Source organism: Ixodes scapularis, unplaced genomic scaffold (genome assembly GCF_016920785.2).
Source record: "Ixodes scapularis isolate PalLabHiFi unplaced genomic scaffold, ASM1692078v2 PGA_scaffold2__306_contigs__length_199485367, whole genome shotgun sequence".
In the NCBI taxonomy this organism is placed as follows: Eukaryota; Metazoa; Arthropoda; class Arachnida; order Ixodida; family Ixodidae; genus Ixodes; species Ixodes scapularis.
In genome coordinates, this window is record NW_024609857.1 from 23923463 (window position 1) to 23949202 (window position 25740).

Genomic DNA, 25740 nt, shown 5'->3' on the forward strand with positions numbered 1-25740 from the left:
GCCTAGCATATTTAGTGGCACTATGCAACACCTCTGGCAAACGGGCAATCTGGCCGGTGTCTTAGACCAGTGGTTTTCAAAACTAATGTGGTACGATTGGACGATTACAATGCTAAAAGTCAACCTTGAAGCTCTGAAACAGAATTATCAGCAGCACTTGGCACTGATGGTTTGGTCTATTTATACATGGGTTGCACGTGACGTGACGTCATTCAAAGATCGCTCCGATGACCACCAGAGAAGAGGGAGCTCTCCTCTTATCAGATCCTTTTTTGTGCCTCCCGGATTTGCAAAGATTGTAGAAGATCAACCAGTCACTCGAAATTCTTTCAAAAGCAGCTTCCCGCTCCTCCTCTTACATGGTGGTCGAAAGTATGCGATGTGACGTCAGTGCAACCCATGTATAGCTTTGTGGGATAGCCAGAATCTATAAAAAAAATGTTTTATTGCTTCGCTCAATTGACATTCGAGGGGCTTCAGGGACCCTAAGGAGACCTTCAGGGACCCCAAAGGGCACATGGACCACCATTTGAGAACCACTGTCTTGGACGGTACTCCAAAACACACTGGTACAAAACCTATAGAAATTGGCAGGAGTTAGAATAACTTCCGGTGTTCGTAACGGTAACACAAATTTTGCTTTACTTACTTCCAAGAGCTAGCCCACATCAGCCACTAACCTCCTACGACAAAGTTGAACACCCCAAATTTAAAATAAAATGGGCCAAGAGTAGCCATGATCATTGTGTATCTGCTGTGAAAGATGCAGATGCTATCATTGATTTGAGCATGATACCTGTGGGTCTCAGAACGCGTATACGTAAACTAAACAGAAAAAAGACCATGTTTTTGTTTTTTTTAATCGTGCTTTGCAAATTTACACAGTGTTTAATCGGTACAAAATTAATTACAGACTTGCTGATTGGGTTTGCAAGTAGCTGCAGTGTTATCACCTTTGATTGCAAAAGGGCATCTCAAATTTGTGGCTTAAAACATGAGAAAAATTTTATTGCAGCACATGTGTTCTGGCAGACAGAATGTTATGACTTGTTTTTCATTACTTAAGAACAAGTTCGCACAGTCGGCACTCAACGGACAAGGAGTGGAGATTTAACTCCACCGGCACAAAACATTGAGCAATGACAGTTGAAAAATTATCGGTTTAAAATGCGACATTGCTGCGTCGACACAATACTCCATTAAACGAGGAATCAAAATTTGCGGCACAAAGTTGCCAGTATATTGGTAAACCTGGGCATTTACATTAATCTCTGTCTGCCACATTCAGAAGACAAGTAATGCACCACTTGTCATCCAAACGACAGAGCTGAAGTAATCTCATTAAAATCCCGATTACTATCGAGTGATCTTTGTTTATTGCTCATTGAATTCTTTAAATAATGTTTGTGTATTCAGGCGTGTTAGTTCTGGCAACCGTTGTTGCAACACATTCGTTATTAAATATCTTGATCTGCCGGTAACTGAATAAATGGTAGAATACTTGGAGCGTAGGAGTTCATAATAGTCTCCGACAAGTTAAGATTTTAATGAGCTTCTTTGGTCTAGCTTGCAAAGCTGAAATGCAGTCGTTTTTTGGCATTAAAGATAGAAAGAACGTCGATTCATCCCTGAGAAATGCGTGGGTTGAGCTATCGCCACTAGATGCGGCTTATTTGAGCGCAAATACTATTTTTTTTTGTCGGAATGACAGTAAATCTTTGCATACTTCTGCGAGTGTTAGGAGAGCTACTAAGGCATTGAGCCCTCCCAACGCTACATAAAATCTCTCCTCATTATAATTAGACGGTCTTTGGGAGAACTTTTACATCTAAAGCTATCAGTGTGGTCTCTTTGTGAACTAAGTGTGGCCTTGTATTAGTCTAAGCTTTCGTCAACATAGAATGTTCCTTCGGCTCGTGGAACAGCTTTGTGCGACAATGCTAGTAAAAACTTGAGAAATTGTTACAAGTCCACATAGTTGCAAGCAGTCATTTGCCACAAAATAGAAAGGCCTTTAGCATATGGCAACCAGACATTCATAGAACATGGATATAGGACAAACCATAATCTAAAAACAAAACTCGTCGTAGCATAGTTAAAGAGAATCAAACAGACCAAGGATGGCAGAAATTGTACACAACAAAACCAGCATCTTAAGAAGGATCATCCATTGACTCTAACTGCCACATTCTTTAAAATCCAAAAGGTCTTCAAGAGAAAAAAAGGACAAGTGGATCGAGATCACCTCGAAACGCTTTTGTCCTAAAAGTCACGCGGGTATGTACTCGAGAAAAACATAAATATCACAACCTTTGGAAACAACTTTTTCACTGTGCAGAAATCGCTGCCACAAGTTTAGCAAACTCGCATTGTGTAAACAGTGCCACATGAACAGTATATGCAAGTTCTTTGCTAAAAAAAAAAAGCATATAAAACACATTCAAGAGAGAATGTGAGGGTACAAACACCTGTCTCTGAGCATTATAGGCTATAAAACATGAACCTGTTGGATCGTTGGACCCCTTGATCAGACATCCACAATCAAAGTTCAGTTTGTGGATTTTCTAGAAAATACTGGAGAACTAACTTAAAAACACGGTCCGCAAGTATTTGCCATAGAGAGAATGCCAGAGCTTTTTGGTTGGGCAACACCGCTCTTAATTATCACTAATATAGATTCTTCAAAGCTCAACCTCGGTGGTAAATCGCCATTTGAAACCTCGAGCTGTTGACCTACGCAGTCCGTTCAAAGGTCCAAGCATCCACCGATCCCACACGTCATACAGCACTACTGGCATACATCAAATACCCCACATAAAATCGTGCAACAACCGGGCTTGGCTTGGCTTCCTTGCATACGCAGGTAAAGACTGCGCTCGTCTTGGAACGATCCTTAAAAACATTTAAAAAATCTGGAAAATGCGAGGCTAGTGGTCCACCCTGTCGTAAAACCTCAGTCCCACAGGATGGCTAGGGACGACCACAAACACGTAACTCGTGTTGAGCGTGCGCGAGCAGGGTTCCACGACGAAGTTCTGCACGACCTGGAAGAGCAAAACGTGCCACGGGAAACTTGTCACTGTTGTTGGAATGCTTCTTCTGAACTTGGAAGAACATTGTAAAACAGGGCTTTGAACATCTTTCAGGATATTGTTTTTACGAGGGAGCGAAGCAAAAGGTTGCTCGCTTACATTTGCACACACTACAAACGAATTCGGCACCCATGTTCTGCCACGAGATGGCAGCACTTGTCAGTGAGAAGTCGTAGAGAGCCTATATTTAAGATAATTTCCAACTGCTCGCTCGATTTAGGTCACATGGTTTATGGGCCACGTTTACAATTCGCGACTCCAGCAAAACGGACGCCACCAAGCAGGAAAACTGGGAACCAGCCGGACCAGGTCGCTTTGCGCCCCTCCGAGTCTCTGGTGGCTTTCGCGGACACGTGTTGTCGGCGAGGTGGTGAACAATGTAATTTGACGAAGGTCCGAAAATTTCTTAAGTTTGCCTGAGTGTTCATTAGTGTGGTGAAGCCTCAGTAGATTGTTTCCTTCCATCATGTGTTTGAAAGCCCGTTTACTCCACAACACACGGTCGCGTGCTTTCGATTTCTTGGATGGGGAGGAATCGTGGAAAAATGTTTTGATTTATTGTCTGTCTCGAATCACATTCAAAGCCAGCAGCAGTATACGTCTACATTGCTCAGGTTGACCGGCCACAAAATATACTCATTTTCTCCGTTCAGGATTCAAAGCAAAGTTCAATGCCAGAGAGGTTCTGCGTGAATCTCCGATGAAGACTCTTCAGTTTGTCTCCATGCTGCCCGCAAGAGCCATTTGGCTAAGTTTAAGTAGTATCTCTCTGTCTGTCAAATATACTTTTATTCAGCAGTTCACCTAATAGCTAGTCAACTAAGCTCATATTTCAACCCGAAGAATATACTAATATCGCTTTAGTGGGGCATAGTATGTAATATAATACATAACCCGCTCGTCAAAATGACTTCTCGATTGCTACTAAAACTGGAATTGAAATATGAGTATCAGCTGCTAAGTGAGGCGCCGGCGGGTTAACATGGTCCTTGGCTCAAGAAGCGCTTGCTTAATTTTCGCAATTTTCCTGCAGCCTGTGTTGTTGACCGAGCAGACGACTGGAGCTGTTTCTTAAACGCGGATACGCACAAAAGCTCGATCTCGCGGACAGATAAGTCGCAGGGTCGAGGCATGAGAGTTAGCTGAAAATTACTCTTGGTGGAACAATTCTGTAATCATCGCCGCTTTCTTTAGATGATCGAAACTGATTAGTATATTACCGTCTCTCCAGAGCCCATAGTTTCGGTTTTGAACAAAATCTCCAAAACAAAAGTTTGACATGAAAAGAACAAAAACACCGGGAAAACAAAACTATGCTTTGCAAGTTTATGTGCACTGGCTACAGTTAACCGTCTCAGTTCAAATACCTATAAAATTGGGCATTAAACAAAAGAAAATCTGTTAAATTGAACGCGCCACCTGTTCAGGCGGCCCGGCCGAGTCGACGCGACCTGGACTCAGCCGCCATGTTTGTTTGGTGGTGGCGCCCCCTATAGGTTGCTGGAGTCGCGAATACAGGCAGTCATCCGAATAAATGTTTAATACAAAAAGTTACACCGAGCTCTCTTGACTTACGTCATTTGGGTCGGTTAATCGTCTGCGAGCATCCCCACCTTTCCGCCCGCTTTCCTTCTTGCCACCCGCAACGCAGCTGGCGCACATGCAACCGATCCGCGCAGGAGGCCTTCACCATTAAATCGAAAACGCTCTCCGTGATTCAAGTTCCTCTCTTTCTTCAATCTAGGCTCTTTAAGAAATCAGAACCAACGCTATATCCCAGCATGCCACCATTGAACTGCAGCTAGGTGATTGTGGTGCGGATGTTGCAAGCGCATATTCGAGGAGAACGGCACGGAGTCTCGCATTTTCTGCGGGTTAAAGGACCAGAAACGGGGAAGGTGCGTAAAGAAATGCTCGAAGTTTATGGTAAAAACATTATAGGAGCTAGATTACGCTGACAAAGACTATTAAGCACAGAATGTGTGATAGGCCTTCCGGGGGAATGAGAGAAGGGCATCCGAACGGCAGCGCCCAGTTGTGTATGCTCCGATCCCCGACAGCTCGGTCGACAAAGCTCTCGGCTCACAATTTCGAGACGGAAAGTTTAAATCCTGCTGGGGGACCGAAGTCTTTTATATGGTCCCCGACGAGCGCAACGCTTTTCAGTGCCGTTACAGGCCAAACATTGCGGACCTATGTGAAAATCAGTCGATAAAATGCATTTGCGCTAAAAATACATAAAGAAAAGTCAGTTGTAACTGGATGAACGCGCATTGCAGATGAGGAGCATCAAGGTCGTTTCACGGAGGTTGCTACTGAGATCACGACACGGCGTGTGGAGGAGACGACCTGTGCCAACCGACGTCGAAGCTTGTAGTGCAGAGGCTGGTCCACATACTTGTGTTTGGTTGAAATCTAGTAGACTGTGCAGCCTTTAGCTTCCCTCCGATTGCTTTTGGCGAGAGGACGCGCTGGCGCCACCTATTGGGTAACCCTGGAACACTGGGGATTTGCGTATATTTCATTCATCTATTTTTTTCTCTCATCTTTCTTTCGCCCCAAAACCTTTTGACAAGGTTATGAACGACCATTCCTCGTAAATAGCATGTACATTCTATCTCGCAGATACCGCAGAACCTTCGCTCTAGTAAAATGCAGTTCCGGGGCTACCTCATACATGGGCGCCGGCAAGCTCACTCTCGTCGCAAGGGAGCGCAAGGCTGCATAATGCACTCGGTTGGAACCAAACGCAGGTGTGCGAGACCAGCTTTGGGTTGCTTTTGTGGGACTGCCTACAACACATGAACAACTAAAATTCCACGAAGCTTTTTTTTTTCTTTTTTTTTTTCCAGTTCTATTTTGCGATTTATACAGGGCGTTTCCTTTGAGGAGGGGGGTTGGGTGGGGTCTTTACAGATTTGTTTCAAAAAAAGCCATGAAAGCTACACTTGTGCGGTCTATGCAGGCGAGTTATACGGCTGGGAGGACATAATATGAGGGGCTAATTGTTGGGATAAGCGAATGTTTTAATGGGTGCAAATAAATGTATGCTTTCAATTCGCAACTAGCTCGGCGTCGCCAAAAACTACAGTGTAGACCGCATATAACGTATGTCGCAGGAATCGCGAAAATCCGCACTACAAGCGGTACCGCGCTATAACCAAAACATAAATTTTTCAGGCCAAAATACATGCCATCAGACAACTTACCTTTGTAAAAGAATTTATTTTTTTATTTTAAGTTAGATGAAAAATAAAGCTTAGTTTGAGGAAAGTCTTTATTTCACCAGACTAGTACACTTCTCTCTCAAGTGTGTCACGTATTTTGAAAGAAATGAGTGACTTTTGCCTGGCACAGCCTTTTAACGGCGTCGCGGGTTGCGGACGGACGTTGAGAGCGTTCAGGATTGCTAACCCTAACCACTTTTCTCCGGCGATGAAAACACGTGAAAATTCGCATCCTTTATACAGTACGCGCCAGTAATACCTTCAACTTGAGCACAGGCATAAAATGCTCCAAATAAGAAATCCGGGCGATGTTCGAAAACACAAATGCTTAGAAAGCACCACTGTAGTCGAAGTAAACAAACTCGACGACGCGGGCGTTTCTGCCGTCTTGATAGTGCCGCCACAACATCGCCGCACGAGTAGGTGGATCTTCCCTTCTAGTACGTGCTCGGTTATCGTAGCGACACACGACGAAAATTCACAGTCAATGATAGCGCTTTTACACGGAACGAAGAGCTTCCACCACGCTGTCTACGTCGATGCCACCGACGCCATGTTTGCGGATAAAAGCAGCGGGCCGGCGACCGGCATGCCGGGCATGCAACGTGCGCGAACGCTTCTCCTCGACGTGCGATTGGTCTGTCGTTGCGGTTGTTTGTTTCCAACGCAGCGGAGGGACGCACGCACGTGAACGACACGTGCGTGCGTCCCTCCGTCGCTATGGCAACTGAAGCCTCTCTCTCTTCGCTTCTCCCCGCTTCTTCGAGCAACCTCCTTGCCCCGCGAGTGCCGCTTGCGGCTCGCGCCGTTATCTAGTGTCGCACAGGGAAGCGTGCTCGCTGCGCCGGTCAGTTGGCGCGCTGTTCCAGAAACCGCACTATAACCGGTATTTCCCTTCGCGTGCCTGCATTTTAAGCAGTATGTAAATACATGGAGTTCTGTGGAAGGCGAACCGGTGGTTTAAAAAAGCCGCATTATACCCGGTCCTGCACTACAAGCGGTTACGTTGTAAGTGGTCTATACTGCACCAGACAAGTAAATTTGATAATGATTTAGGGTTGCACAGGAAGCGTGGTGGTGTGCCAAAGTTACCACCCCTCAAGCAACGGCCCCAAAGCTGACGACAAAACAACGAGAAAAAAACCCGCGCAGATGTGTTTGTGCTGCTAGCCTCGCACGTGTTGCAGGAGTGGCAAGCTTGGCACACCGCCACGCTTTTCAACGCGCTCCCGAGCGCGTAATTGGGTAAATGATAAAATTTAACCATTTACTGGTTGTTCACGATGCTCGCCATTTTTCTAGTCGAAACCCTGCGTTCATCTTCACTCGTTAAAACATTAATGAACAAATTTGAGTTAAGTATCCGACTCATTGCGACGATTATTAGGTCCCCCGGTCACAATCCACAATAGTGTAGCTTCTGCATTTTTTTTCTTTCAATGGTGTGTAAAGCTTAAACACCTCATAGTTGGATGTGAAAGCCTACCTTGGCAGCGGCAGTCATGAGCTCAAGCTCGGCGAAGCGGCGCCCCGCGCACATGCGCGCTCCGTGACCAAACGGGAGTAGGCTGAACGGGTGGATCTGCGTCCTCTCGGCTCCTAGCCACCGCTCAGGACGGAATGCCTCCGGTTCCGCAAAGTACTTCTCCAGGTGGCACGTAACCAGGGAGTTTGCAAACACCGGAACCTGGCGATGTCATTGCCAAAAGAAAGAAGGATACTGCAGATGGGGGTTCTGGCACTGGTGAAGTGTGTGGAATGAAATAACATACAGCATATTTTCGATTCCGCTGTGATCCGCAAAAATAGGTGTCTCAATGCATCACGCTCGGATTTACTACAGAGGTGAGGCTAGGTGGTGCGCACAGGGAGTTAAAATATCGACAAAATAAACTTGCCACGTTCAGGAAAGAAAGAAGAAGAACCTGTTTCGGGCTCGATGACTTGGTGATGCTGTCGACAGATGGCGTACGCATTGAAGGCGTGGGGACACACCGATTCGGGTTTCGATGGCAGACGATCTAGCAAAAGTATTTCTATGCATATGCCATCCGTCGGCAGCGTCTCCAAGTCGACGAACACCGCCTGCGTCTTCCGGGAAATGGTGCTTGCCCGAAACAGGTTCTCCTCCTTTCTTTCTTGAACAAGGCAAGTTTAACCGTTAATATTTGAACTGTATACGTGCACCACCTAGCCGCACCTCTGTAGTAAATCCCAGCGCAATGCGTTGGGGAGGAGGAAGCAGACTGAACACTGGAGAGAGGAGGAGGTTTCCCCCTCTCTTTCCAACGTTCCGTCTGCTTCCTCCTCCCTGGCCTTCCTTTCCCTCGCCCTACCTTCTTGAGTTGCAACAAACTATAGCATCGAAATGAAAAAGGGAGACACTCGCGGAGAGGAAAAAAGAGTGAGAGGTTCTCGGGGGAAAGAGGGCAAGGCGGTACTTTCAGTATAGAACGGCTTTAACCCCCAGAGTCTGGAATAAAACATCAGATGCAAGTAAACTCGAGGTGTGAATAGGGAATAAAAGTGAATACAAGTTGCGTCAAAGTGATTTGAAGGAGCTCTGGGGATCAAAACTTTCATGGTGATGCCATTTTAGCCGCATTCAGTGACAGCCTTCTGAAATGAACTGCACTAATGCAATGGCCCAATTTCATTAACAGTTCCTTAAAAGAAAAAAGTTTTTGGCGCAAACGAAGTTTTGAGAAGTGATTATTCAAAACAAATTAGACAAGTTTCACAAACTTCCTTGACAAGGGCTTTGCACCATGCAGTTTTGCAACAGTGTTCTTATTCGTGATGTCAGCTGCATAGTTCGTGAGAAGGGGCTTTCCAGACTTCGTGCAGATCAGTCTTAAGAAGAGCTGTCGTCATATCTGCACGTCAAAATGGGAAAGTCCGTCGTGACTTTCGCAGCACGTTCCACACTGGATTGCAGGGCTTCACAATGTTCTTTCTGTGCTGCCAGTGCAATGTCCACAAAACTCTTCAGTGCTGTCAGGGCAGTGATGAGCTCAGGTATGGGGTAGCACAGGCCTCATCTGCCTTGATAGGCAACTAAACCATCTACAAATGCATTTGACTTCGGTTTTAGCACAAAAGCAATGCAGCTGTCACTGTTGATGTATTCCAAAATGGCTCTTGCTACAAAGCCTCCCAGAATGGTGATGCTGGCAGCAACAGGACCTGGCTGCTGGGGCCTTGGTGAAATGCAGAGCTCCCGAAGTTTTTCTCAACTACCACTGGGAAGTTGATGGTTGCCTTGGCTGCATTGCTGTCAACGGTGACCAGGGTGCTGGTCTGGTACGAGCACATTGCTCTGGTGCGACGATGCAATTAGGGCAGTTTTTAGTTCTCAAGGCCATTCAGGGTAGCTCTCAATCAAGGGCATCATTCCATCCCACTTGTTTTGCCTCAGAAATCCAGAACAATGCTTCTAGTGGATCACTAGAGAACTTTCGGGTTGGCGCAAACCCAAATGTTCCCTTGCAAAGAAGGTGCAAGATGCACTCAACATTTGAGTGTGTGTAGTCAGAACGAGGGCATGGTAGGTCTCTTTGGTTAAGAAGTTTTGAGGCAGGCTGTTCTTCAGCTCCAACAGGTATTCAATGAATACAATTTTAAGCAAGTCCAGTCTTTCGACATGGGGGCTGCAGAAGTTGCAGTTACTCACATCCATGAGGAGGAACCACCTATAAACGGTCTTCACAAACTTCAGTGGGTTTTATACTGATGTGAAGACCACATCACACGTGTGACCAGCTTGGTCTTTCATGAAGCTGAATGCTGCTGTGAGGAGATGAAAATATCTGGACAGCACTTTGCGCACTCATCTTTTCAATATTTGTGGGTAGATGTGCTTTCTTGTTACAAACCTCACCAGCTTTACAGTGCTTCCAGCCTGCATCTTGCATAATTTCTTCCGAGTAACTCAAAAAATTTTTTTCGTCGCCACCCAACTCTCTTGCGAGAAACTGACTCCCGACATTTTTTATGATATGTGACTGGTCAAAGGCGAGGCAAAGTTTTGCTGGGCATCGACTGGATGGCGTATACATTTCCCAGGACTTTGTAATTGTAGGGCCTTACAATCTCAAGGCCCAACTCTTCAACTTTCCATGTGATGTGAAGTACCACTGTAGCAAGTTGGTTGCCGCTACATCCCTTAGTAAAAAAATAGCCCACTGGTATATTTTGAATCCTACAGACTATCCACAGAGCAAGAATTAGCAGAGCGTTAGCGAGAGAGTCGTCATAATACACCAGTTCCACGCTCATGTCCACGTCTCCAGTGAAGGCGTCTTGCTGCTCGTGGTTGTCCAGGAGTTGTCAGATAAGCATTTCGTCAACAAGAAGGCCGCACACTCTTGACTGAGACGTTTTTAGGTTTTAAACCTCGGTTCATAGACGGCTGTAACCGTGAACGGAATTGAAGTCAACCTCTGCAACATAATTTTCCAATGTGTTTTGGTGAGGCAGCTTCAATAGTTCTTGCAGGATTTACCTTAGCTCTCAATTGATAGGTTTCTCAGAATTATACAGTGTCAAACAGTTGTTTCCAACCAGGCTAGCCTCTTCTTCTTGATCTTCTGATTCTGGATCAGACTTGATTCAAAATCATGAGAGCGACTTGGTTTTGCTTGTTGGCTTCCTGCACAACCTTGAGGAATCAACCTTGCAGTTTTCTTTCAATTGCTGCAATTCCTCCTTATACTTGTCAACTGCTTACTTCAGCCTCTCTGCTTTTGTTTGGAGCATAATTTCCTTCCGGCACCATTGTTTCCATTTGTAGAATGTAATAAAGAAATTCCTCTTCAAGGATTGTGTCCCGTACTCTCCTTGCATAAGCGATTCTTTCACTGGTGACTAGGCTCGGCACACAGTGCGTTTCATTACTTCCGATGGTACTATAAGAACAATGGCATGAACCTGGTTGTGACAAGTTCAGTGGTCTATGCCCGAGTCTTTTTGCGGCAGGCTCATCGATCCACTTCAGGACTCACACCACCGGAAGAGCTGTCGTCATCCACATAGCTAGAAGGTGCTGCCAGCAGCCCTAGGTCCATGCATTGTGGCCCAGCAGTTGTCGCCTGTACAGTTCTCTGAACACCTTGCAGCTTCACGGTTGTTGTTGGTTTCCTTTTTCGCTTGTTTACGCTCTGGGTGCTCAGTTGCTTGACAGGTGCTGGCTTTGTGTAAAAAGGGTATCCCTCAAATTTAATTGGAACCACTCCTTGAACCAACCGCCTAGATTTTTGTAGTCGTCTCGAAGCGGCTGTCGTCGAAGTGGTTGCCATACACAATAAAATAGTTGGATGTTGTCTTTGGCTGCCAGTCCTTATGCAAGACCGTCTTCAGCCACTGTTCATGCGACACGACGTCAGCCAGAATCTTGGGAAAGGAGGCTCCTGGTTGCTTCTTTTTACTGTTGGGGGTGCAGAACAGGATGCAACAGTAAGGCATGCTCGCAGCACTCGTAGCACAGCAGTGTATCAATTTAAAATCGGGCAAAAGTTTGCAGACAAGTCAGGATAACCGGCTCCAACGTTGCACAGAAACCTACTGAGACGACCGAGAATTCCACGGCTGTGCCTAACGTAACACCCGCTAGCTCGCCAAAAAGCCCAGATGGTCAAAGTTTGCAGCTCTGCTGTCCTCTTCCCTTCTTCCCGTCACAGGGAGCTACTGACTTGGACCATCTGGGTGGCAAGCTGCAGTGCCAGCCAGGGTGTTTTTAGTGTCATGGTCCAGAAGCTTGGCTTCTCTTCTCCCATTAAAGGAATGCTACTCTGCGACCCACCATTTTGAGATCTGTGTATTTTGAGTGGTTTGAAAAAGTCAGTTTTCTTTGGTATAAACTATGTTGGGAATCTGGTGTCTCCGCTGTACAGTGAAACCCGTTTAGAGCGAACCCACATACAGCGAATTATTGTCGATATCGAACTTAGGGAAACGTTCAATAGAACTGCATGTAAAAAACACTCTTTTATAACGAACAACATATTGGCTATATCAAACCCCCCCCCCCCCCCCCCCCCCCCCCCCCCCGGAAGGCTTCCAAAAACGCGCAAACAATTGTCTTCTAGCCTCTCCCTTCCCCCTCCCCCCCCCCCCCCCCCCAAAAAAAAAAAAAAATTAGGAAAGAAAGAAAATTCCAAAAGCTCTAGCCGCTGACAAAATTGACAAAGATAAGCGATTCAGCAGGGGAGAAAGCTAAAAAACACTACACCCAAGCACAGAAAAAAAACAAAAAACTTCAGCCTAAAGCGGTTGCCCATGAAGAGAAGCGATTCAGAAGGGAAGAGAAGCTAAAAAAACAAACTGTGCATGCATGCAAAAAAAAATATTTTTTTTTAGTGCTTTGTTGCAAGGTGCAGGCGAAGAGATAAGAAAGAAGGAGGAGCTCTCGCCTTACAACGAACGCATCGTGTAAGTTCGTGGTAAATGGTTTTTGCTATATCGAACTGATCGTAGAGTTTCCTGCAGTTCGTTATAAACGGGTTTGACTGTAGATTGGCTATTTGGCCAGTGCAGCAGAACTGCACTGGCAAAATCGTTTCATCACGAGTGCTGGGAAATACTGGCTAGTGTAGTACGGCTGCACTGGCCATATCGTTTCATCACAAGTGCTGGGAAACAGTATATAAATTTAAACGGGAGTTCAGCAGAAGCAGCAAAAATATGTTTTAATGCGCCCTTCAACATATATGCCTCCCCAGTAGTTAACGTTCATCACACAACAGTGATTACAATCCCGCATTCCAGTGAAACGCTCAGTCAAGTCTGAACGTACAGTGGCGGGGATGAAGCCTAGGATTCCTGGGTTTTGCAGTGTGTGCTTTCACTCCATCTGTTCTACCGGCTGGCCAACACACCCAGCTGCAGGCCCCTTTAGTGCTTTGGAAGTAGTGTACAACTAATATTAATTCTTATTTAAATATCCTCCGTGCAACATCGAAGACCATGTGCTTATTTATTTTCATCAAAACAAACAACGATCTCGACCTGCGGCTCCACACAGACAGCATGGCCAGCTGGGCCTGCAGGGCGTTGACGGCATCGACGGACTGATGGAGGGCAGTGGAATATGATTGCCCCTGGCAGCAAGGTGCAACAAGCAAAGAGGTTAGGAGAGGGTGTGAACATGCTTTTCGGGCTCTCTTGCCAGGCATCACCCTCTAGACCTTTCCAGCGGCAGTCTCGAACGAAGCGATTTACAGCGCGTGTCCCTGGTTTTGAGAGTGTACGTCAGTGTTGCCCGACTGCGCTGAGCTGTGGATTTTCTCGTCAGTAGGCTGTGGCAGCCTGCGTTGGCGCAATTCCGGACGCTGGTGGCGGCTGAATTGCCGCGTTTTTTTTTTATCTTGTGTTTTGTGGCGAGCATAATTTATAGAGGTCTTTAACAAAGCGGTGCTCTATTTTTGGGCACAAAAACAAAGAAATGAAAGCTGTTTTGGTGAGTCCGTGCGCGACAGAACAAATGCAACTGGAAGGTTTGTTTCATTTTATGTTCATTGTTTTACGGCACCGTAAACTCAGCCGTGTCAATCTATAAAGGTCAAAATATTTGACCACACAGGATATCCGTACTGCATGGATATTCCCCGCCCACAACATAAAATTCAATGAGTCTCATCAATCAAACAAAAAATATATTGTACGTACCCCTCGGTGCCGCGTTATCCGAACAGAATTTGAGAAAGGTCTCAAATAACACAGCATGTCCAATATACAGTGTCGACGACAGTCACTTCACGACGATCGGACGGAATCCGGCGTGTTTTGGGGAACATGTAGAAGAGAGCTCCTTTTTTGCGCAGCTTCATAGCAAATGAACGAACGTGCTTATTATGTCGCCACACCCCGGACCCGACCCTATCAGCTAGTTTTTGCGAAGACCCGGAACACAGCCTGGAAGGCTTTTTGGAGATTATATCGACGGAAATAATCCTCCAAGCACGTCGAACTGCCTGTGTCGCGGGCTGCTTGACGTTCGCTCTCTTCGTTCGTTTCCTGCGAAGGCCGAGCGGGCTACGAGCCCTGGTATTCCCTGGTTCTCACAGTGGAAGATAACATACAAAGGGTAAGCATCCTAAGCAAGCGAATAAAATAAAAACTTCAAAGAAAAGCCGGCGAACTCCGAATGCAAAATGCAGGTGGGGAGTCACGCTGACCGGGTTTCCACAGCTCAGGCGGGTGCCAGAAATTTCTGGCTGATAGGGGTCGCTCGATTCGCAAAATGGCGGCGGCGAGAGCGCTCTTTTTGGAAAGGTCTATAGAGGAGGCGCTGCTTTAGTGCTCCACCGTGCTTCCCTCATGCTTCTAATATGAACAGATTTAGTGATTTTCGATGGTGCTCGGAAAGTTTCTAATTAGAACCACATGCTTATTTTCAATATTTAATACATTAATTAACATATTTTAGTTAATTAACCGACTGATTGTTACAACTATCCCCCTATACTATGTCCCCCCGGCCGTATAACTCACCCGCACAAACCATATTAGTGTAGCTTTCACGGCTTATTTTAAACAAATTTGTTAAGCTTAAAAAGGAACACCCTGTATAGCTTTTACAGGAAAGAGCCAGCACTATGAGTATTTGACAGTGTTGCAGAATGAGCACCCCCATTCCATCTCCATTCCAAGGAATTGTAGTCTTTTCAATAATTCCATTTCTTTCAACTCCTAGGAATGAAGACACCAAGCCTATTCCCACTCCCGGAATGGCTGAAGATCGTCACAACTCGCATAAAAGTCAAGCTTATTCCATTTGCACTCCATTCCTGGCAAAAGGCATCCAATGCCATTCCTCCCAGCACTGCCGCCACCATTCCATTCCCAATTCATTCCAGGGTCATTCCAACCCCAGAGTGGCGACTGCATAACTTTGGTATCGGACATATTGTGGGGTTACTGAAAAAGTAACTTAAAGATATTGAGATCATTTCAAAGATTCTATAACAACGGCATTATAGGCAAACTTGTCGAGGTTATGGATTGAGAGATTTACCGTTTTAAAGACCTTCCTCTTTTTGTATTGTGGCATTGCATGTGGTGCTGCACCACACAACTGTTTTCATATGCTTTGCCCGGCTTAAGGAAGAGTTTTTTCCTATTTGTTAATGTAAAAGTATGAAGATGTTGCTCACCCCAGCTGGAACATGGTAGCCAGAGAGCACCACATCCTCTGGTAAGATTCGCATTACCCCAGGAACAGTGGGGTTCAGTCTGAAAAAGAAGGAAAGAACCACAGAGGGCACGAACTAAACTAAAATGTTTGTATAACAATTTGCCACATTAGTTTATAGAGACTACCCTATTTATTCGAAGGTAGGTCAACCTTTTTATGAACAGATCTGTGTGTCTGCCTTCCTGCAGAACCTACGGAGACCAATCATTAAGACTTCAGAGAATGACAAAACAAAAATAATGTTTAGAATAAAAAAAAAATTGTAGAAACTACAGGGGCGATTACCTATAAATGCGACAGCATTTACCGTTCTATACACGGGAAAGTGTTCGGTATCGACGACCAAGAACTGGAGCGCATTTATTTTATTTTTCAGCGGGGGAGCTGAATTGGTGCACAGGTTGAGACGTAAATTTTTTCCCCTAAATTTAACGGGGAACCTGACCAGGTGCATAGGTCGTGATGTACGCTAAATTTATCGGGGAAACTGTTTTCGTGGCCAGGAAACAGGATACCCATATAGCTAAAAATCTTATGGTGAATTCCATTTGCAGATCTCGAGCGCTCCAAAGGCGCTCCATTTGGAGCGCGCATATTCCGCTCGCAGATCTGGTTCGAGTTGGTCATCTTCCCCTCGTAAATCTCTGGCAACGCCCGCTTCATGGAGCGCCTCAAACCCCGCCGAACTTGCTCTTCGGAATTTCACAGCTCTTTCTGGAAGTCTACAGAGTGCCCTACGTCATTTCCTTCTAAATCTGCAGTGCGCATGCGTGGCGAGGTTGGCGAGGTCGGCGGGTCAGTCGGGCCACGGTCGGGTCGTCGAGTTGGATTTGTTCGGGTGCGTCGGTTGTTTAAGTGGGATTGCGAAGGCTTGAACGCTTCTACCTCGCGTAGATCAAGGATACAAAGCCGGGACTGTGGAGCGTGGTAAATCGTAAGCGCTGACATCTGTGATCGTGAGAGGAAGAACAAGAAAAAGAACGACAGAAAAGCCAGAGGCAGATGCAAGGTTAGGCCTGTTTATTCTGCAGCCAATGATTGTTTAAGTTTTTACACTGCATTCCGCCAGCGTTTTACCGTGCAATAAAGCAAGAAGAGATTAGGCAACGACCGTGTAAGTGATGGTTTGTTACCCCTGTATTTATCAAAGTCATACCAAAAATGTGAACTCCACCGCTGGCAAGCGCCGTGGTACGTATAATTTCGCCCGGCTTGTGTCGCGTGTTCTTTCTGCGTCAGAAAGATCAGTTGGCTGAAGCGTTGGTGGGCTTGTCAAGTTCAAGCAGCGGCCATTTTGAATGGCGGAGGGGGAAGCGGTGGGGAGGGGTGTGGGGGAGGTCGCTCCAAAAATGCGAGTTCATCTTCCGTTCGTCGTTTTGGTGTGGGTCCCACGGAGCGGAATTTTGCCTCCCTCGCGGATTTTGGAAAGCGCTCCGGATCTACGAGTGGAATTCAGCATTAGTAGCTTAGTAATGCTATCGCATTAAAAACAGCGATCCACACAGATCTCATTTTTTCATTCCGACGTTTTCAATGCCTTGTCATTCGCCAAGCCTCTCCTGTAAATTGCAATGATTGACTCTTTTTGAGCGTTGCAGAGAAATACACGCACAGGCATTGCTCATAAAGAGGTCGAGCTATTTTCGAATAAGTATGGTAATGTGAACAGACTAATCTGGTGAAAGATTGAAATAAATAGTATGTTACAACATGTTGGGGTGCAACATGCTGGGACCCAACTTGAACAATCAAAATATAAAAAAAAGAACTGGAGGTGCAATTATGTTATAAAAGCTACAAATATCTGCTATTCTGGGACACTTGTTTCGTAATAGAACACCCTTTTCTCCGGTACAACCAGTTTCATGACGCAGTTTGCTTTGTACTAGACCCAGTTTCATACAAGTTTCTTCAAGCTACTTTTGTTACTGCAGACCACCTTCGGTGACCCATTGCCACCGTATTTGCACAACTCGACATTGGGCTATTAGGGGAGAAGTATGCACACCGAAAGCTTTCCTTCATGCAGGCTCGAAGGTAGGAACAGCTGCTAACGTCCCCATTGGACGCCTGGAGTTCACCATGAAGTTTTTCTTGGACACCGGGGTTGCAGGCTAAGTGATGCAGCAGGAAGCACAGGGCATTGGTGGTCTTGAAACATGCAAACCAAACCATCATCATAGTTATTTGCCTGGATTTCATTAAGAAGCTTTCGAGGTTATCAATGAGCAAAATTGGAGGGAGGTGAACCTTTGGAACACCATTTTTGGGGGTCAGGCATTATTTCGGGAAAAACATTAACACTTGATGGTAATATTTTTTTTTTTTTTAAGGTGTTCAATAAAAAGAAGTGTTTGGCAAAATACCACCACAACTTTTTCTGACAATTTTCAAGGAAAGACGCAAGTTTACTCAAAACTAATGCGCTTCCTGCTTGGTGCAGTGCCATGTCTATGGCACTGCAGATATTATGGCAACCAGTCAACAAGTAATGTCTTTTCTGAAATACTGAATGTTTACCGTATTTGGTAAACATTTAGGATTTGGAATTTGCCAGAGAAATATAATGAAACAAGAAAAAAAAACTAATATAATAATAAAGGGGAAAGAAACACAGGTAAGCAGATGGACTACAGTAAAACCTCGTTATAACAAAACGGGATATAACAAACTAATGGATATAACAAAGCAATTATAATTCCCCTTGCTTGCTAATAGTGGGAAGAAATGGACATTGGCTATAACAAACTAATGGTTATAACGAAATAATTACGACCGCTCCTTCAACTTTGTTATAACGAGGTTTTACTGTACCGCTCCACAATGAGCACAAGACCAGGAAATATAAAAACTGGACAAACATGCACAATGTCTCAGAGATGTGTGTGCTTGTCCGTTTAATATGATTTTTTTTTATTATAATGATCCTATTTTTTTTAACGATCTATTAACTTAGTATTTGCTATAACTTGGCTCTCAGAAAGGGTGTAGTATCATCCACTGTGACAAAAAAATGTAAGACGGATAATGCTTGAAGCTTAACAATAGAGGTCCATGTCCCACCGTGAAAACGCCACCAGCGATGAAGTCCATAATCGTGAGGTGAACATCCTTTTCCGAGAGTCCTTCAGTGTTGAGCAGGGCATGGAGCAGTGATGTGTGCTTTGCATAGGGTGCATGAGCAGAGTCTTTGCAGTCATGGTTTGCATACTTCTGAAGGTAACTGAGTGTTAGCCTGAAACACAAACATGCAGACAACAGGGTCAGTAACGGTGTTTCTCAGCCATTCTTAGATGTTTCTCCCCAACATTCACACCGCTGGCAAGTGCAAGACTTCCAAACCTTCTGTAACTTACCAGCCTTAACATTGTCCTCATGTCGCAGTAACATTAGGGTTAGCATAGACTGCTTTGTGAATAATGCATAAAGAGGCAGCGATGAAACTTTGCTTGTTTACGTTGTAACCTGAAAGGTTACAAATTAAAGGTTCAAAATTAACAAGTTTACTGCATTATAATTAGTTTTTCAATGGGCTCCTTAAAAAGAACCTGCTGCTTTTCAGTGGCCACAGTTGTCCCTGAAGAGAAAAGAGTTGGTTTCGAAACATATTTCTTTACATTTAGGGATTAATTGGTAGTTACTATCATAATTTTAATCCAACCAGGCATTCTTCTAACATGTTTACGTTTAAGGCTGCAACAGCACATATGGTGTAGATGTACACTAAAAGTGAGGTATCAAGATCATTAACATTTCCTTTCTTTTTCATCTTTCTTTTAAGCTCGTTCGAAGCATTCCATTTTAATTTCTTTTTTCATCTAATTGAGAAATAGACTGTTCTGGTTTCCGCAATGAGCCTTGTTTTTTTTAACTGATTTGTAGTCATGAAATGAAGGCAGTTGCAAGCAAAGAATCTTAATCAAGAAAAATTGATGCGAGGAATACTTGGATAGGAAAATTAATTTCCGAATTGCCACATACTCGTAAAGCGTTTCTTCCGCCCGTTGGTAGCTGCGATATGCCGCAGTGCTGAAAAACTTCCACAGGGGCAGACCATAGTAAAGTTTCTGGTAGGCGGAGAAGAGGTCTTTGGCAGCTGTGATCACAATGGCCGCATCGCTGTCATAGTTCACGGTGCGACTGAGGCAGCCCAGCCGTGTATCGAGGCAAAGCATGAAGATGGCTGGAGGTGCAAAGGAGAAGAGAAAAGAAAACTTAGGACGGCATTTTTGAAAAAAGCGCTCATCACAGCTGCACGGCCAGTTCCTACCGGTGGTTCGCGTCTTCTCTGATCTGACATGCACAGCCCCCTAGTTGCATTGACAAGCGATTTAGGTTTAAAAAAAGTTGCTACATGTAGTAACAACATTGCTACTGTCTGTCGCAGGTTAAGAACAGCGGGACAAGACCCGCCCACAAAGCTCTCTACTTGCCACAATTGAGGGTTTTCTCCTTTCCAGCATCCGCTCTGCTAAAAATAGAAAGAGCGGAGGACTTTGTGGGAGCTTTTCTCGCTATTTTTCACCCGTAGCAGATTATAGGTGGCTACTAATGTGCTTGTTTCAGGATACAGGAGAGAGCAGACACACATCCATACTACAGGGTGATTCAAGGAGACGCCAGGCTCTTTGAATCGACCGCAAATTTTGGTTTCTTAACCTATCGCGCTACGACTTTGTGCAGCGTTGCCCACAGATGGTGCATTTTTTTTTTGTAAAATTTGCAAAGAGCGAACTTACCTGAGAAAAAAAGTAAAGAAAGAAAAAGGCTTAGCTCCTATGGAAACGCTACGAAGCCACTGGTCTTCAAACAACACGGTGCCATTTCGCATGGGAGACAAGAGATGGCGCAAGCGGTCACGACGCCAACTGCTGCCAACGAACGAGCATACAACGCTGAGAGCCGGCGTCTTTAGCAGACAAGGAACTGCACTTCATTGTTGTTACCGCGCCTGTTTTTGTTGCTGCGACTGTCGCCGCCTGCGGAACGCGCGCCGCTTGTGAGTTGCAAAGATTGTCTGCTAAAAACGCCGGCTCTCGGTGCCGTATGCTCGTTCGTTGTTGGCGTTCGTTGCACCATCTCGTCTCCCGTGCGAAACGGCGCCGTGCTGTTCGAAGACCGGTGGAGTCACTGCATTTCCATAGGAGCTAAGCCTTTTTCTTTCTTTACTTTTTCCTCAGGTAAGTTCGCTCTTTGCCAACTTTACAAAACAAATGCACCATCTGTGGGCAACACTGCACAAAGTCGTAGTGAGGTAGGTTAAGAAACCGAATTTTGCGGTCGATTTAGAGAGCCTGGCGTCTCCTTGAATCACCCTGTAGTATGTAAGTTTGTACGAGTCGGGGACACAACGACAGATCCTCAAAAACTGGCTCATGGTCGAGGCTAGCGAGTGCTCTTGGACGTTTACTCAAAGTGTAGAGAAGACTTTTGGCATGAAACCCTTTTGGCCTTGTCTAAAGGACTAGTCCACAATTTCTCCGTATCATTTGTCGCGCGTAAAGGGAAATGAGAGAATGGGCAGTTGCGGAAGTACTATGCTTAATGGTTCCTCTCGACAACATGCTCGCTTTATTTGCGAGGCGAGCATCCGGGCGGGATGATCTGCGAGCGACGCGGAGGGAGCGAGGACTCACATTCCAGGGCAAGCCGGTAGAGAGAGTCCTGGATGTTGTCAACAGCCTGGCTCTTGCTGTTCCTGACAAAGCGCACATAGCTCACAAAGTCCTCGCAGATCTCGGATTGCTGTGCCGCCAATCCTGGGACGCTCCTCATCTGCAGAAGCACCGGAGCCAGGGCCGTACGTAACGTGTGCCACTCTTCGCCGAGTCTGCGCAGGAATGTTGCCAGGAAGACAACTCTTACCTTTTTGCCACCAAACTACATCTATGTAGCATGGCCTTGTTTGAGGGGTTTATCCTGCTATCGTTAACCTGCAACAGACTGTTCTATTACTACTACTAATAACAGCAATTAAAAATATGGCATTATAATTATTATTAAAAGGAATTTACACACATAAAGTGAATCAAGTCTGCCAAGCAAAGGTTAACAGTACAGGGCATCGGAGACGGCGGACGCTGACCGGACTACCAAAGTTGAGCACACCTTACGAGTGAAGCAAGAACGAAATTATACTCAGGAAGCTGGAAGCAATAAAGCAGTACCTAAACAACCGGAAAGAATAAACACGAAAACGGGACGAAAACTGACGCATACAACTTAAAGCAGTACCATTTGCAAATGTGATATACAAATAAAAGAGACAAACATAAGCAAAGTGCAATCCCTCCGAGGCGTTTAAAAATGTGTTATATCAGTATGAGTTGTCTTGGGTAAACCCCAAGTATGCATAAAGAGATCCTGAACTCCCATAAAACTTTTTTTTTGAGTGCCTAAATGAAATAAATATTAGACACAATAAATTCTTTTGTGTAAAAAAAATATATATATACCGTATTTTCCGGACTATAGTACACACCCGGTATATAGTCCGCAGGGGGAAATTTGGGGTCAAAAATAAAAGATTTTGCTTAGATAGCCCGCACCCGGTGCTTAGTCGACTCGAAAATCTTCTCATAGACGGCACATGTTTACAAATGTCTGCTTTTTAGCTCACAATAAAGCCTATAATGTGCATAATCATCATTAACATACAATTTCGTGCACAAAATTCGTCACGTCTCGTCATAATAAACAATCTTGAAAAACATAATTCCTGTATAGTCTGCACGCGTAGATAGTCTGCACAGCCAGAAATTTCAACTTTTAAACATGTATAGTCCGCGGACTTTTTATATATATATATATATATAAACGCACATTATTTACTTTCTGATATAAATTTTGAGTTGAGAGCAATTTGGAGGTTGACATAGAAGTTAATTAGTTGTTAAGGGTCACTGAAAACTCAAAATGTATCTCGTGGCATAAATATGCACCAAATAGTTTGTTTGTTTTGAGGGGGGGGGGAACATTGCATTTAACATACCTATCAAAGCACCTAAAAAAAATTAAAAAAATTGGGGGAGTTCTGTTTTAGAACCAATTGCTAGCCTTGCGTTTGCGAGTCACACAATTTATTCATTTAGTGCTGGAAGCACTGTTTACTACTATGTTCGTGAACACCTTGTATTGTAGTTCACTGCCCCCTCCCACCACAAAGACTGATGCTCTTCAAAGATGGCACTACTCACGCATTGGAGAGGCCGACATTGCTGTACTTGTGTGGGTGTTCGGTTCGATACTTTCGGACAAACTCGTTGGCAGGACGGATGGGGCAGCGGCCCTGGTGCCGAAATATGGTCTCAAAGTCCTCCGGGTTGAATGCGTGCACGATGGGCACCTGCCACTGGTACTCCTCCTTCATGACGTCGCCGTACCGCCGGTACTTGTCGGCACAAGCCTCGTGGAGCTGGTATAGGCTGTAGCGTCCTGTCGTGTGGCGGACGGTGAAACAATAAAAATATGCTCAACCCTCAAAAAGAACTCTCGCATGCAGTGGCATAGGCAGAAGTCCTCGAAACAATAAAATAATCCACTGGGTTTGTGCAAGCTGTGCTACCCATAAAAAGGTTGCGAACCATTTCTTTTTTTTTTAATTTTAAGGCGACAGATTGAAGAGTCACAAAACGACAACAAGTGTGAACCTTTGGTTTTAGCGGGATAACAGGCGAGCTGAAACAATTGAAATTGTTGGAAGCAGAGGTAGCGAGATAACGGAGGGATAAGGTGCGTTTGTGCTTTAATCTCGCCTTTGTTAGCATGTAAACTGGTTCTGTGGAAAAGATTACAAATACTAAAGCCACTCGTAAGTGTCTCATGCTCAACAGAACTGTCTGCTGTTAACAAAACGCGCATAAACAACTTTATTTTCCCGGCACAAGCATTCGCAATTGGAAATGGTAGGCTATGTATTTGTTTATAATATACTTGGTAAAAAGGGTAATTTATTACAAGCATTTGCAATTGGAAATGGTAGGTTATGTATTCGTTTATAATATATTTGGTAAAAAGGGTAATTTGTTTGCACAATCTATTTTTCCCTGTAGTTTTAAAGTCGTACTGGGAATTGGTCATTGGGAATATTAAGTCGTTTACAGCACTCGAAATAACAATGAAAAAGTTCTTGCTCAGTGCACTCGGGACAGGTATATCGAGTCAATACTATGGGTCGGGTACAAAATATATTATCCGCTGAAACTTTTCTTTTTGTAGAGGTGGAACGAGGACAACTTCACTCGCCGCATAACATTTATCGAATTCTCAGCACCACCAATACCACGACTCTGCAATTTTTCCAAGAGGGGGGGTAGCTGAAAAATCTTGACAATAGCGCATGAATGGTTTGAAAGCGGGGACGACTAAAAGTGGGCACTCACCCCATCGGAAGTACTGCCAACTTGTGCCGATGAGAGGCAAGGACGGCTTTGGTCCAGGGATCTGGTGGAAAGGCTTCGGGTAGGTCCGCGCGTCCGCCAGAGGCGTGACTACTCGCTGCTGCGCTTGCTTGGCAGCCGGGGTCGCTTCCGCGTGTCCCAGAGCGATGATGTTTGGCGTCTCCGATCCCACGCTCCGAGCCAAGACGCGCGCGCCCTGCTTCATGCCGCCGCGTGGGGTCCGTCACCAACTCTCTTCACCTGACTGTCATTTCACCCTGACGAGGGAGGGCGGGAAAGAAACGTCAGCCGGCTTGATCAAAACCTCTTACCTCGCAGATAACGCAAGCGCTAAAAAAAAAAAAAAATGAAAACGGTACTTTTTTTTTTTTTTTTTTTCTATTTTTGCCACTTTGGAGAAGCACCCGCACGTACGGTCTCTTCGGCGCCTGCCAACAAAAATAACGAATAGCGGCCGAGCTTCGTTGACAGCGTCAATTAAAGCGCAACGGCTGGGAAGAGTGGTGGGGCATCCCTCGCCGGAGCTCGCTTGCGCGATAATGTGTGGTTCGCGGCGACGTGACGTGATTGATAAGAGGCGACGGGTTGCGCGCTACGAGTTTATTTCACTTTTTTCTTTATTTTATTCTTTTATCTCCCAACACCTTGTATCTCTTCGCATGGGCGGAAGGAGAGGAGGTCGGGGAAAAGGCAGAAGCGACGAACGACTCGCCTGCCGCAGTATTCCCCGCGGTGTTTCCTAGTAAACAAAGCAGCTAGCTCGCTCCATTACAACGCGACTTCTCCGAAGATCGCGGAATGGGCGGGCGGTGCGTCGTCCGTTCGTCGTGGCTTCCGTTTTCGCTCCAAAGCAACGATAGCGGTTTTTTCTTTTTTTCCTTTTTTTGCGGCCAGGTGCGAAAAGAGGCTGAAGCAACGGTGGGGAGGAGCACATCTGACAATACCCCGCGGGGGGTTTATCAGTTGGAAGGCGCCGCCGATAGTGGTTGCACAATCACCAGAACCACGATGTGCGGTTGAAGGGTTCTACGGGGGAAGCTGCCGTATCATTTTTTTTTTCGAGCCCCTAAAGCGCGCGCCTAGCAAGTTCTTTAGACACTGATTTTATTCTTCCCTTCCAGTAAGCAAGCAACGTTCGTTACACAACTTGGGATGCAAACCCACCAAATAACGCTCGTAAGTCGTGTTGAAGCACGTTATTTATGAATAGGCCATAGGTACGCGATGGCTGTCGATAACTGATGCAGCGCGCGCGACCACTTCCGCGTTTGTTATGTACCGCCCAACGACACGTAAACTACGCACGTTCAACCATATTCAATTCCAGAATTAAATCGCGTGGAAGCGAATGTATAGCCGGAGAATTTAGGCGCGAAACTGTTCTAAAAATGACGCTTCCTTTGTTGTTTACTGTTTCTACAACATGCGCCTTACAGGCTTCCAGACGACTGCATACCCAACTCTCAGTCGATGCGAATGTCCACAAATCGAAGCCCCAAAACGCGACAACAAATCGATACCTTCCGCGCGCGCGTGTGACCTCGCAGATTGCCTTACCTTGGCACGACGGCTGCTTGCGTTTGAGTGGCCACTGACCCTGCGACAGCGAGCATTCAACTGGCGCGTGACACAGGCTCAAGGTTGTGTTGAAAGGTCACTGAACAGATGGGAGCGTGATAGAGGGGAAGGCTGGGAAGGCCACGACGGACTAGCGGACAGGGGAGAGAGTGCAGCGCTTACCTTTCCCATTTTATTTCTATTCCTTTCGTCCTCTCCTGCTCCTTACTTCCGTTGTAGGTGATCTATTTTTTTTCTTTTTTTTTACTTGG

General features: G+C 45.4%; 1 protein-coding gene across 3 annotated transcripts; it reads right to left on the bottom strand.

Annotated features, from left to right (window-relative positions):
* Nucleotides 1–2413: 2413 nt before the first annotated feature.
* Nucleotides 2414–25740, bottom strand: LOC8035926 (ecdysone 20-monooxygenase). Of its 3 annotated transcripts, none has more exons than XM_002401033.4 (10): nucleotides 25469–25740; nucleotides 23894–24168; nucleotides 22709–22946; nucleotides 21149–21342; nucleotides 19494–19695; nucleotides 18576–18747; nucleotides 17521–17663; nucleotides 15472–15550; nucleotides 7806–8006; nucleotides 2414–3044 (listed from the first exon to the last, which is right to left on the bottom strand). In XM_002401033.4, exons 2-10 carry the CDS (start codon nucleotides 24114–24116, stop codon nucleotides 2928–2930), a joined length of 1569 nt encoding a protein of 522 aa, XP_002401077.4. In that variant the 5' UTR covers nucleotides 24117–24168; nucleotides 25469–25740; the 3' UTR covers nucleotides 2414–2927. The 3 variants fall into 3 exon arrangements, with proteins under 3 accessions (XP_002401077.4, XP_029841795.3, XP_042147711.1); XM_029985935.4 differs by lacking the exon at nucleotides 25469–25740 and adding an exon at nucleotides 24326–24470; XM_042291777.1 differs by lacking the exons at nucleotides 2414–3044; nucleotides 25469–25740 and adding an exon at nucleotides 5115–5594 and having other exon boundaries at nucleotides 23894–24471.

What these genes read in the sequence shown, in the direction of transcription:
- LOC8035926 (XM_002401033.4), bottom strand. Translation starts at nt 24,116, where the DNA reads ATGAAGCAGGGCGCGCGCGTCTTGGCTCGGAGCGTGGGATCGGAGACG. An exon ending in TTGGCAGTACTTCCGATGGG is followed by an intron (nt 22,947 to 23,893) that starts GTGAGTGCCCAC and finishes GCCACACGACAG; the next exon opens with GACGCTACAGCCTATACCAG. An exon ending in GCGGAAGAAACGCTTTACGA is followed by an intron (nt 18,748 to 19,493) that starts GTATGTGGCAAT and finishes TTTGTGTTTCAG; the next exon opens with GCTAACACTCAGTTACCTTC.